The sequence below is a fragment of the Lupinus angustifolius genome, unplaced genomic scaffold (assembly GCF_001865875.1).
Source record: "Lupinus angustifolius cultivar Tanjil unplaced genomic scaffold, LupAngTanjil_v1.0 Scaffold_230, whole genome shotgun sequence".
NCBI lineage: Eukaryota > Viridiplantae > Streptophyta > Magnoliopsida > Fabales > Fabaceae > Lupinus > Lupinus angustifolius.
The window spans coordinates 743,737-756,244 of record NW_017727100.1 but is presented as its reverse complement, the minus strand read 5'-3'; the positions used below and the strand labels follow the sequence as shown (position 1 = coordinate 756,244).

At 30.5% G+C, this 12,508-nt stretch overlaps 1 protein-coding gene across 1 annotated transcript; it reads left to right on the top strand.

Moving 5' to 3' along the window:
• Nucleotides 1-4,607: 4,607 nt before the first annotated feature.
• On the top strand, nt 4,608-11,426 carry LOC109340684 (protein FAR1-RELATED SEQUENCE 5-like). The gene is made up of 5 exons (XM_019578400.1): nt 4,608-4,791; nt 5,064-5,777; nt 5,871-6,001; nt 6,046-6,192; nt 11,208-11,426. Exons 1-5 carry the CDS (start codon nt 4,608-4,610, stop codon nt 11,424-11,426), a joined length of 1,395 nt encoding a protein of 464 aa, XP_019433945.1.
• Nucleotides 11,427-12,508: the final 1,082 nt, after the last annotated feature.

Genomic DNA, 12,508 nt, shown 5'->3' with positions numbered 1-12,508 from the left:
AGGATGTATAATGAAGAGAAAGTGAATACCATGACTTTGTCGGTTTGCAATTACAACTGATATGTGGACCGCTAGTAACCAAAACAAAGGCTATATGGCTGTCATGACACACAGTAACCAAAACAACCGCTAGTAACCAAATCGACTTGTGAGGTATCAATGCTAAACTTTATTAACATTCTCACAATGTTTATTATTTTTGTATAGTTTTTGTGACATTGTTGCTTTAATTTTCGATAAATGGTAGGTTCATATATGTGCCTGCTCCTCATACTAGTGAAGCTCTTAGTGAGTGCTTGTATGATTGCCTATTGGATTGGAACCTAGATAGAAAGTTGTCTACTCTGACCGTTGATAATTGCACTACAAATGATAAAATGATTGAGTGCATGTTGTGTAAGATTTCACCTAGATCGTTTATTTTGGGTGGGCAGTTATTTCACATGCGTTGTTCTGCTCATATACTAAATTTGATTGTGAAGGATGGGTTGTCCGTTATCTCTAGTGCAATAGAGAGGGTTAGAGATAGTGTTAGCTTTTGGACGGCAACTCCAAAAAGAGAGGAAAAATTTGAGGAGACGTGTGAACATTTAAGCATTCGATATGATAAAAAGTTAGAACTTGATTGCAAGACTAGATGGAATTCTACATTCTTGATGCTTCATGTGGCACTAATATATAGAGATGTCTTCCAAAGATTATCACTAAGAGAAAGTCAATATAAAACATTGCCGAGTGAAGATGAATGGGAGATGACCAATGAAATTTGTCAAAGGTTGAAGTTATTTTATAATGTGACATTAGTGTTTTCTGGTACTTTGTATCCAACTGCAAATGTCCTTTTTCCCAAAATTTGTGAAATTAAATTGGCATTACTTGACTGGCTTCAATCTACTAACCTTGTTATTCAACAAATGGCTGAAGCAATGTATGTCAAATTTGATAAGTATTGGGGTGATATAGGTGCTTTGATGGTTGTTGGTGCTGTGTTAGATCCTAGATACAAACTATGTTTTTTAGAATTTTTTTATCCCATAATTTATGGAGAACAACATGTTTCTGAAATGAACAAGGTGAAAGGTATTTGTGAAGAGTTGGTAAAAGAGTATGAGATTAAAATGAAGGGTAAAGATAGTATTTTTTATAGTCAAACTCTAAATTTAATAGATGTGGGGGCAGATGGAGTGAATATTGATTGGAGGGCAAAGTATCAATGTTTTGTTTCTAAGCAAAATATTGCTACAGCACACCGTAGGTCAGAACTAGACATATATTTAGAGGATGGAGTATTACCCGATCAAGGTGGAGAGTTTGACATCTTAACTTGGTGGAAAGTAAATGGGATAAAATATCCAACCTTGCAAAGAATTGCAAGAGATTTACTTGCAATTCCTATCTCCACTGTTGCTTCAGAATCTTCATTTAGTACTGGAGGACGGATTCTTACTCCTCATCGTAGTAGATTACGTCCAGATACCATAGAGGCATTGATGTGTCTCCAAGATTGGCAAAGGTGTGACATGAAAGGTAATATTATCTATTACTTTTAATTACATATTTTGTAGATTATTATATAAATATTGAATGAAGTTATTATGTTTTTGCAGGCTCTTCAAATTCAAAACTGGACATCATTGAGTGTGGTACAGTATTGGAAGATTTTGATGTTAGTAACATTGTTAAGTTGTAATTTGAGACCAATTAAAAAGAATTATATTTCTTGCTTTGATTTTAAATTTTGATTTTTTATAGGATTCAACTAGCCAAGGTAGTGCTATTGGAGGGAATGACGTTAACCGTTGAAGAAGATTCGAAAACTGCAGCAATGAATATATTTTTCATTTCATTTTGTTGAAGACTTAATATTTTGAAAGTAGTTTAAATTTTAAAATTTGTATGAACAATTGAATTTTTATGATTACTCTTCAATATTATGAAAGAATTGTTGAATTTATGGTTGAGTAGGAATTATAAATTTGTTGATAATACAAAACCCCATAAGTACCCAGAAATACCCGCGGGTACCCAGAATACCCGCAAAATACCCGCACGCGGGTACCCGTACGGGTACGGGCGGGTACGGGTAGTGACCCAAAATTTCAAAACGGGTAGCGGGTAGCTACTACCCGTGCCCGCCCGTGCCCGTTGCCATCCCTAATAATTGCATAAAGACAATCTTTAAACAATATAAGTCCTTACAACATAAGGTAAAAATATATCATATAAGTCCCTTAAAAACCTATAATAGTTAAACTATTATTGTTATTGTCTATACAAAAAAACAAACGTGAATCATCCATTAATATTTCTAGTAGCTAGTGCTCCATCTTTTCCAATGTAGACTGTAAAAGACAATACAAACCATTCAGAACAAACTACTACAAGAATAATCCCACAACACTCAAGGAGAATAATATTACATCTTGAGTAACTTACCAATTATACAATATGTAGGAGTAGTATAACCACAATGTATTCCAAGCATTTCAAATCACATAATGTTGCTGGTGGCCTTTTGTTTATGCATGTTTCAAAGGTTTTATCATGAAGTATGATACATAATTGTCCCAACCATTTATGTTGTCTTGATATGGCACTATAATTAAAAAACAATTAATATTTGAACACTTTTATTACATAAAATTGCTTGAAATTTGTGCTAATACTTTTAATTAAATAATTAAATGCTAATGATGATGTTTGAAGTAGCATTAGAATGACTCATATTATTTGTACTTGTCTCCATAATATATCATATTTTGTTAAACTTAATTGCATTTATCTCATTTTTTATTTAAAAGATTACACTTATTTCTTATGCAGAGGTGATATGTGTAATGAAAGTATAAAAATTAGGGGAGGTTTATGTAGGTGTGAAAAAGTAAGAGATAGTTTGTATAATTTAACTAAAACTCAGGGGGTGTCAATGTAATTTACTCTATATTTTCCGACATAAATAACGCAAAAACATAACAGGCACAAAATGTTATAATCCAAATCCAGTACATATATACTTAGTGAAAATTTCATTCATGTTGAGGTATGTGTTAATATTACCATCAATCCAAATATAATATTTGTTCTTTAACGTGATTAATGCCCTCAACAACTAATGATGCCTATAAAAAAGTTGAGTTAGAAAATGTTAAGCACACCACATTTTATATAATGTAAATTATGTTTACAATAAAAATGTTCACTCGACATTATAAGATGTAATAAATAATTCTTTATTTCTATTTTCTTAAAGAATATCAACTACATATATTGCGGTTGTCTTTCTCTTTTCTCCATGAAGGGTTCCACCCTTCAATTATAAAATGTACTTGGCAAGGATAAGAACATCAGTTTTTTCCTTACACGAAATTTACACAAGAACCTAAAATATAAATATACTAATCAATCACTTATACTATAGTAATAATAATGATAAAATTTAAAAGTCTAACATGTGAAAAATTATATATATATATATAAAGCAAATAAATAAAGAGGAACTTAACCATTTATGTTGATAAATATCGTTGATTTCATTTAAACTAAGGAATTCTGTTGTACACAAATATCCTTGGACAACACTACATTGATTTCAACATTATATCTTAGTGCCATTATATTCATTTTAACAAATTGAAAAAGTTAACATATCAATGTACAATAAGATAAAGTTAGACAATCAAAACAATTAAACAATGTCCAAGACCTAAATTATTTATGTAAAAAAGAATTCATACATGTCTAAGCCAAATTTTCCTTTTCTTTGACCGGTTGAGAACTGGATTGTCCTTGTTGGGAAGAAAAGATGAATTGACCCCAAATGCCCTCATCAGAATCAACTCTCTTATACCTTGACATATTAAGATTTACCTACATGAATCTTAACCCAATAATCTTAAAGACATTGTTGTTATCAACCCACTTACAACCTAAAAACATGTACTTTAAATATGGTGTAATCCAATTCCCATATGCATTTATTAACCCCAAAGTATGATATATTGACATATATGGGGTTTCTATTTTTGACACATCAAGTACGCATAGTTTGAGCAACAATAGTTACACCATTGTACTCTAATCATATTATTTTTTCCTATAAAATGTGTAAACATTTATTGGAGTAGAAGTTGTCTGTACCACTTCTCTGTGCCACTAATTACAAATTGACACATCAATTAAAGTTACAAAATAATAACTAACCAAAAGTTAACAAAAGATAATGGTGGTTTCTTTTAACTCATGATCTTTTAACTTCTATCCAAATAAAATATTGTATCCCTGACACAATAATCCATTGCTCAGAAAGAGAATCTTGCCCCTGTGTTCAGCAATTTAACAATGAATAGTCACTTCTTAGCAGATATGTCAATCATATAGTCCTTTAATTTTTTAGTGCAGTCCTTTAATTTTTTAGTGCAAGTGAACAATGTCAAATACTCCTTTATAGCTAATGCTTTTTACTCATAATAACAGTGGACGTGTTCTGTTTTATACTAATTTTTCCCCACTTTATATCTAATGTTTTATATAATAATTTCATGCTATAAGTGAACAATATCATATATTAATTTTTCCCACTTTTTTTATTGAATGTAATGAACAATATCATGACTGAAAGAGAAGATGAACCACTCAAAAATAATAGTGGTGATGGACTTGAGAGAAGCAAAATTGATGAAAAGATTCATAGTAATCTTATTCCAAAAATTGGAATTGAATTTGAGTCTGAAGATGCAGCTTATACTTTTTACAACTCTTATGCTTGTAAAGGGGGTTTTAGAATAAGGAGAGGTAGAAGTCACAAAACCAATGATGGCCAAATAGCAGATCGATTACTTTGTTGTTCATGTGAATGTCATCGTGTAAATGACAAAAGAGATGTTTATGTGAAAAATCATCGTGCTCAAACAAGATTTGGTTGTTTGGTTAGAATGAAAATAAGTAATCGTTTAACTGGAAAGTTTTTTGTTACTGAATTTATTGCCAACATAATCATCAAACATCTACCCCTAGTAAGAGTCACTTGCATAGATCTCAAAGAAAAATAACCATTTCTCAAGCAGCTGAGGTGGATTTAGCTGAGAGTTGTGGAATCACTCCAAAAGCAAGTTGTGAATTAATGGCTAGGCGAGCTGGTGGGCGTGAAAATCTTGGTTTCATCCCAGATGATTACAGCAATTACTTACGCTCTAAGAGAACAATTCAAATGAGGACAGGAGACACATGTGGTATGCTTGAGTATTTACAAAGAATGCAATTAGAAGATCCTAATTTTTTCTATTCAATACAAGTTGATGAAGATGATTTAATAACTAATATTTTTTGGGCTGATGCAAAAATGATGGTTGACTACTCATATTTTGGTGATATAGTTTGTTTTGATACTACTTACAAAAAAAATAGAGAAGGTCGTCCATTTGCAATGTTTGTTGGGGTCAATCATCACAAGCTAAGTATTATCTTTGGCGCAACATTGTTGTATGATGAGACAGCTGAAACATTTGTTTGGTTGTTTAATACTTTTTCCAAAGCCGTGTTAGGAAAAAAACCACAAACTATCCTCACTGATCAAGATGCAGCGATGGCAAAAGCTCTAAAATTAGCATGGCCAAAGACATGCCACCGCCTTTGTATATGGCACTTGTATGAAAATGCAATGAAGAAACTTAGTCATGTATTTGCAGAATTTTGTGAATTTAGTAAGGATTTAATAAGTGCATTTATGAGTACGAAGAAGAGGAAGAATTTATTGAAGCTTGGAATAACATGCTTAACAAGTATGATCTTAAAGGTATTGTGTTAATCATGTTAACTACATTGTGTTTAACATGTTTTTCATTCATCTATTTTACATATTAATTTTTTAACAGGTAATAGTTGGTTGGAACAAACATTTGGTTTGAAGGAAAAATGGGCTTTGGTTTATGGGCGGCATAATTTTTGTCCTGATATGACTATCACACAACGTAGTGAGAGCATTAACAATTTGATCAAAAAATATGTAAGTTATGAGCATGATTTATTGAGATTTTTTATCACTTTCAGAGGTTGGTTCAAGATCATCGTTATGAGGAGACAAAAGTAGATTTTAAAGCAAGTCAAAGAAGTTTAACATTGTCATTTGATGTGGAGATTTTAAGGCATGCATCAACAATTTATACTCTTGCGATTTTTAAGATGATTCAGTTTGAGGTATCAATCGCATATGATAGTAGTATGCATATTTTCTATGAGGCAGAGAATGTTATTGAATATAAATTTATCCCTTACAAAAAACATTTTCAACACACTATCAAGTATGATACAAATAATGGTGTTGTGACATGTAGTTGTAAGAAGTTTGAATTTTCCAGAATCTTGTGTTCACATTCTCTTCAAGAAACACAGTGAAGATTCCTGAAATGTATATATTAAAGATGGACAAAGGATGCAAAAATTGGAAGTGATAAAGATATATGCCACAATGTAATCCAAGAGGATCCTAAGGCCAAAATAGCTAGCTGGTATACAGAGTTGTGTAGGTTGCGTGCAGATATAGCAACTAAATGTGCACAAAATGAAGAAGTGTATAAAATAGGTGTCAAGAGTTTGATCAAGACCATGGAAGCTATCGATGCATGTCTTAGAGGTAGCAGTAAGGAAACATAAACTCAGGGCGCTTCAATCGTCAATACTGAAACTGTATGTGAGAATAATAATAATATTAAGGGATTGAAGATCAAAGAAAAATCTCGTGGATCATCTAAATGGTTGAAATGTGTTCTTGAGAGAAGGAGGAAAAAAAGAAAATTGTACAAGAAGATCAACATCCTTCACTAAACTTAGATTTTGTACAAGTAAAAGTAATTGGCACAAGACAACTTAATGGATGTCATGGATTCTAAAGGGAAGACCAACAAGGCCATTCATGATACCACTTGACAAAACATATTCTTTATAAACACTGCAATTTTTATTTTTAGATACATTATGTTATTTATTATTTATCTATTTTAGTAAATGGTATTAAGCAACTTTTTATTTTTATTTTTTATCAATGACATGATTGTTTAAGTTTCTGTTTCCACATTTATTTCCAGTTGCAAATAAATTTATATATTTAATTGTAAAATAAACTATTGAGGAAATATAATACTTTGTTTTAACTTGGTTATCTTCACTTACTATCATGTCACAGTTCATTACACTCAATGCAAAAATAATAAAAGTGAATATTAAAATTTTATTATTATATTTAATAAAACAGAACTTTAATTAACGTGTTACATAGCAATGAGAAAATGACAGTGTTGTGATTCTTGAAATAATGGTGTTAATTGGTTAAGAAGGAATCTACCGTTATCTTTTGTTAACCTTGGTTAGTTATTATTTAATAACTTTAATTGACATGTCAGTTTGTAATTGGTGGCACAGAGAATTGGTATAGAAAAGTAGTACATACTACTTCTGCTCCATTTATTGGGTAATCAGTGTAAAAAACATGAATACTTGGAGAATTGACTAACCATCTCAGTCTTTTAGAAATAAAATTTGAGTTTATATTCAACTCCTCACTAATGTGATTTCATAGACATTATATATAATATTGATTATGATCTCTAGAAATCAAATGTTCATTCTTGTTTGAGTTAAAACTCCTAAATTTCTCCTTATCTCTCAACATATGCCTCAACCTCGTCATTATTGTCTTAAACATTTAAGTGTACTTGCTCCAATTCTACCTTGATGCAAACACTATTTTTTCTTCTAATAATCCCTTCACCAAATGTTCTTTCGACATAATAAGGATTTAGAAGGCCCATGGAATCAACATTGGAAATGTATCCATTACAAAATTCATGATATCCATCCACAATATATCGTTCAACAATGCAACCTTCTGGTCTTGATCATTTTTCACATACCTTTTAATATTTTTCATATAACACTCAAACGAGTTCATCTATCTCACATAGGAAAACCCACATAGTTGTGTCTCTAGATCAAAATAAATTGTTAGCAAAACCATTATGTCAAAGAAAGAATGTGTGAAATACATTCCAAGCTCATACAAAGTAAAAACACTTTCTTTGAGCAATGCAAGTAATATCCAAGTGTCAATCACTTTTTTACAAGTTTCCTTGAAGAAGAGTTATAGTTTAGTTATGTCCCCTCACATGTTTTTATACAAAATGGATCGTATGTCAATAGGTAAGAAATGATCCATGATTTAATGACAATTATGAGACGTAAGACCTTTTAACTTGAGATATTTTATTAATAGAAGGGTAGAAATATATGTTTTCCCTTCTTTATCGACACTAATTATTTTCTTATTCTTGTACTAACCAAGTCCAATCTTGCTTTCAAGCCATATTTAGTCTTACCTGAAACATTGAGTAAGGAACTAAGGAGAATTTCAAATATATTTTTCTCTATATGCATAGTATTAAGAAAACATTTCACATATAACGACATCTAATATGGAAATTCAAACAAGAATGACATTTTCTTCCTCTCACTTGTGACCACTTCACCTACAAAATGTTTATCAAAGTTATTACTCAAATCTTTTACATATTCAAATAATTGTTCTGTAACACCGTGAATTTTACGATTTTGAATTATAAGATTTTATTAATATTGTTATTAATTATATTTTCGAAAATGAATTTCTGGGATTTTTCGGTAATGAGTTAGACAAAACTCTAGTTGAGTTTTAGTCTTGTAATTTTATTTCAAATTTGGTGGTAAATTTTCATGATTTTCGGAGACAGTCGGTTTCGGACCGCTTTCGGGGCCGAATCTCATCCGGTGTGGCTCAAAAGTGGTTCTTGAGTTCCTTAATTCGGAATCGAATTCCGATTACGCCGTTGGCTTCGTAATTTCGTTTCGAGTCAATATAGACCCTGAGTACACCCATACATATTTTATAAATATTTTTCACTCGGAATGCCGAAATCCGAAATTCTAATCAGATATTAAAATCGGGCGATTTATAATACCCAATCGAGTATTGGCCGATAATACTTGGGCATGTTTATCACACGTGTCCGCGAAGTAGTGGTCATTTCGCGTTGGGATGTGAAATTTGCTTTTCCATGAAGCAAACCTTACATCACTTTCTCAAATATCTCATGAGATCATCATTAGCCACTCTAGGAGATTTTGATGATTTCCTAGAGGGAAATCTGATTTCCCTTCTCTCCTTAAACCCTCACACTTCACACTTCACTCTTCATCTTTTCCTCTCATTTCTCATTTGCTTCTTCCATCTTCAATCTTTGATCTCTCAACATTCAACCAATGGATGTTGATGAGACTTAAGTATGTTGTTGATGAGTATGTCAAGAACATATTCAACCGTTGAAATTTTCTAAAACACTTTCTAACTCATTTTGGAAGCAAAACCGAAAATGAGTGTTCTTGAACTCATGAAAAATGTGTTTTGAAACTATGAACAAGTTGTTTTCAAGAAGTTATTACATTGTTGTAATATATGAATTTTTACATGTTTAATTCTTTAACCATGGCTTTGGACAAATTGAAAAATGGATGGATGAAAGAGTTTTAAATATTTTAATTGTAATGAGTATTGAAATATCGGAAAACTAACGAGTTTTTATGATGGTAGTTACGAAGATTTCCAGCATTGAACCTTGCAACCTAACCAAACCATAGTGATTTCGTAAAGCCCGCTTCATTAAGGTGAGAAAGTACACATCATGACATAGTGGTGTCCGAATATGACACCCGAATCTCCTAAACCATCTCAAAGGTTTTGGGGTTAACTTGGGTTTTAAGAAACCCAAGATTTTGTATGTTTGAATGTTTTGAATATATATGATTGTTGATGAAATGTGTTGAAATGTGATGTTGGACCGGATGGATGAAAGGGATGTATGATCACGATGGGGAAAAAGAGAAATGATTTTAAGTATTTTAGTAACGATTTTAGAGATATCGGAAACTAACGGATTGTCATTGTGGTAGTTACGAAGATTTCGGTGTTCGAACCTTGAAAACAAACCACCCTTAGTTGACGAGTTAAAGCGCACTTCATTAAGGCGAGAGAGAACACATCGTGACATAGTGGTGTCTCAATATGACACCTGAATCCGCTAAACCATCTCAAAGGTTTTGGGGTTAACTTGGGTTTTAAGAAATCTAAGATTTTGTATGTTTGAATGCTTTTGAATATATATGAGTGTTGATGAAATGTGTTGAATATTGTATATGAATGTTGTTGGGAACTTTTCTGTGTGCAGGTTGTGAACACCCAATTTTGTCCGGCCCAGAAAAGACCCAAAACATTTTAAAAGAAAAATAATAAATTTTATTTATTTTTGTATTTTTCGAAATTTCAATATTTAATGAATAAAAATAATTAAACTATTTTTATGAAATTTTTATAATCATTTTCGAAATTATTAAATTTATAATCATTTTTGAAATTATGAAATTAATTAAATTTAAGTTAGTGATAATATCCTTTTAGAAGCTTCATTTTCAAAAATAAAAAATAAAAACATATAACAAAACAAAATAAATTTATGTTGATAAGGTTCCTAAATCTAGGTGATTGGGTTAACCAAAAATTCAAAAATAATAAAAATAAGAAAAAAGAATTAAATTAAAATAGACCCTTTTTCAAAGAAAAAGGGATAAAAATAATATTGTATCATTATTTTATTCTTTTTTTTAATTTTATTATAAAATAAGTAAAAGAATAATTAAGAATATTTTTTATATTATTTTTGTAATTAAATTTGAATTTTAAAATAGAAATAAGAGAAATGTTCTTAAAAATCACTTTTAAATACCAAATAAACAAAAAAATAATTTTTTTATATTTTATTTTTTAGAAAATATAATTTCATAAAATTAAAGCATACTCAGATAATTATTAATTTATTTTTATTTTTTGGAATTTATAGAATATAAAAGTAATTAAAATATAATTTAATTATGTTTTAATTAGATTTTTCAAAATAATGGTTAAATACTAAGTCAAAATCTGACTTAGTTGGTGGTTTAGACCCCATAAAAATAGTGATAATGGGCTAAGATAATTAGGGTTCGGTTAACAAGATTTTAGGGATTAGAGTTTAGGAGAGGTGAAGGGGTTCGAAAAAAAATTAATTTTCAAGTGAAAACACCCATTTGTAAAATAACTTAGCCACTGTGAGAAGGATAGAGACTTTTTCATACTGTGTGATCCAGTACAGCCATTACCATCACAACACTGTGAGCTCGCCGTGCCTACCATTTCTAACCGTTGGATCTGCATACTTTTCTTCCATCGCGTTGACCCAAAGCTGCGTCCAATCATAAAGCGAAAACAAACCGCGGTCTCATTGTGCCGCACCACACCAGATCATCACCCGTGTAGAACACGGGATCCAGTGCGGACAGTTGCACCGAAAGCTTCCGTGCAACCTCCATAACAATCAGTCCACACGCGCCACGTGGCCAAGCGTGGTAAACTCTCCCAATCTCCTCCAATCCACATCTGACACGTGGCAGACTCTTTTCCGACCACTACACAAGATCCATTCCCTCCCATTGCTAAACAAAAAGCATCCCTTCTCTTGCAATAAGGTATAGTTTTAGATTTTTATCATTTAATTATTTTACATAGTGTTTGTTTTTATGATCCCATTATAAAAAATGTAAAAATTGATTTTTATAAACCAATAATTCATTGATTAATATCCTTATTTTAGCAATGTAAAAAAGCATTAAATACTATAATTTTAGGGATAATGAATAAACATAAAAATAACTAGTATATTATTATTTTATGAGTAATTAATATTCTGTTTATATTAATTTTTATCATTTGTTAATTAACTAGCAATTGTTAATAAAGAATAATAATCTCCTAAAAATAATTTAATAAACATTTAAAAAGTGAAACAAATCACTTTAATGTATGTTTCAATTAAATCAAGTATTATCCTAATCATGTAAAAAATCCATAATTTTTATATTTTATTATATATGTATATATATATATATGTATATATATATATATATATATATATATTAAGGTTTTAAACCATACCTTTGTAAATTTAACATTTTTAAATAAACATACCTATAAAGTACCTTTCAAAAAAATAAATTAATACCTATAAAGTACCTTTCAAAAATAAATTAATTTTGAGATTTAATCAAAGATGGAGAGAAGGTCGCCCTGGAGGTTTCTTTCTTCTCATATCATCTTCGAAAGGTCACGCTACGCCGCTTGTTTTCAATCGATTAAATCTTAAAATTAATTTATTCCATTTTTAAATAACCAAATAAATTAAATATATTCTCTTTAATTAAAATAAACTCAACTAACAAACCATTTTCTACTTAAAGAACTACGTAAGCCTTGATCCCCTTAATAGGGGTACGTAGGACCAAAGTCAATATTGTCAGGCTCAATAATAAAAATAAAATTTTTCTTTCATAATAATTAGTTAATTAATCAAATAAAATAATAATAATAATGAAGTCATATATTTTAATGAAGGGTACC

Excerpts from the sequence above, each read along its gene's own strand:
- LOC109340684 (XM_019578400.1), top strand. The coding sequence starts at position 4,608 with ATGACTGAAAGAGAAGATGAACCACTCAAAAATAATAGTGGTGATGGA. Across the intron at positions 4,792-5,063 it reads GGGTTTTAGAATAAGGAGAG|CTGAGGTGGATTTAGCTGAG; the intron begins GTAGAAGTCACA and ends TTTCTCAAGCAG. Across the intron at positions 6,002-6,045 it reads ACAATTTGATCAAAAAATAT|AGGTTGGTTCAAGATCATCG; the intron begins GTAAGTTATGAG and ends TATCACTTTCAG.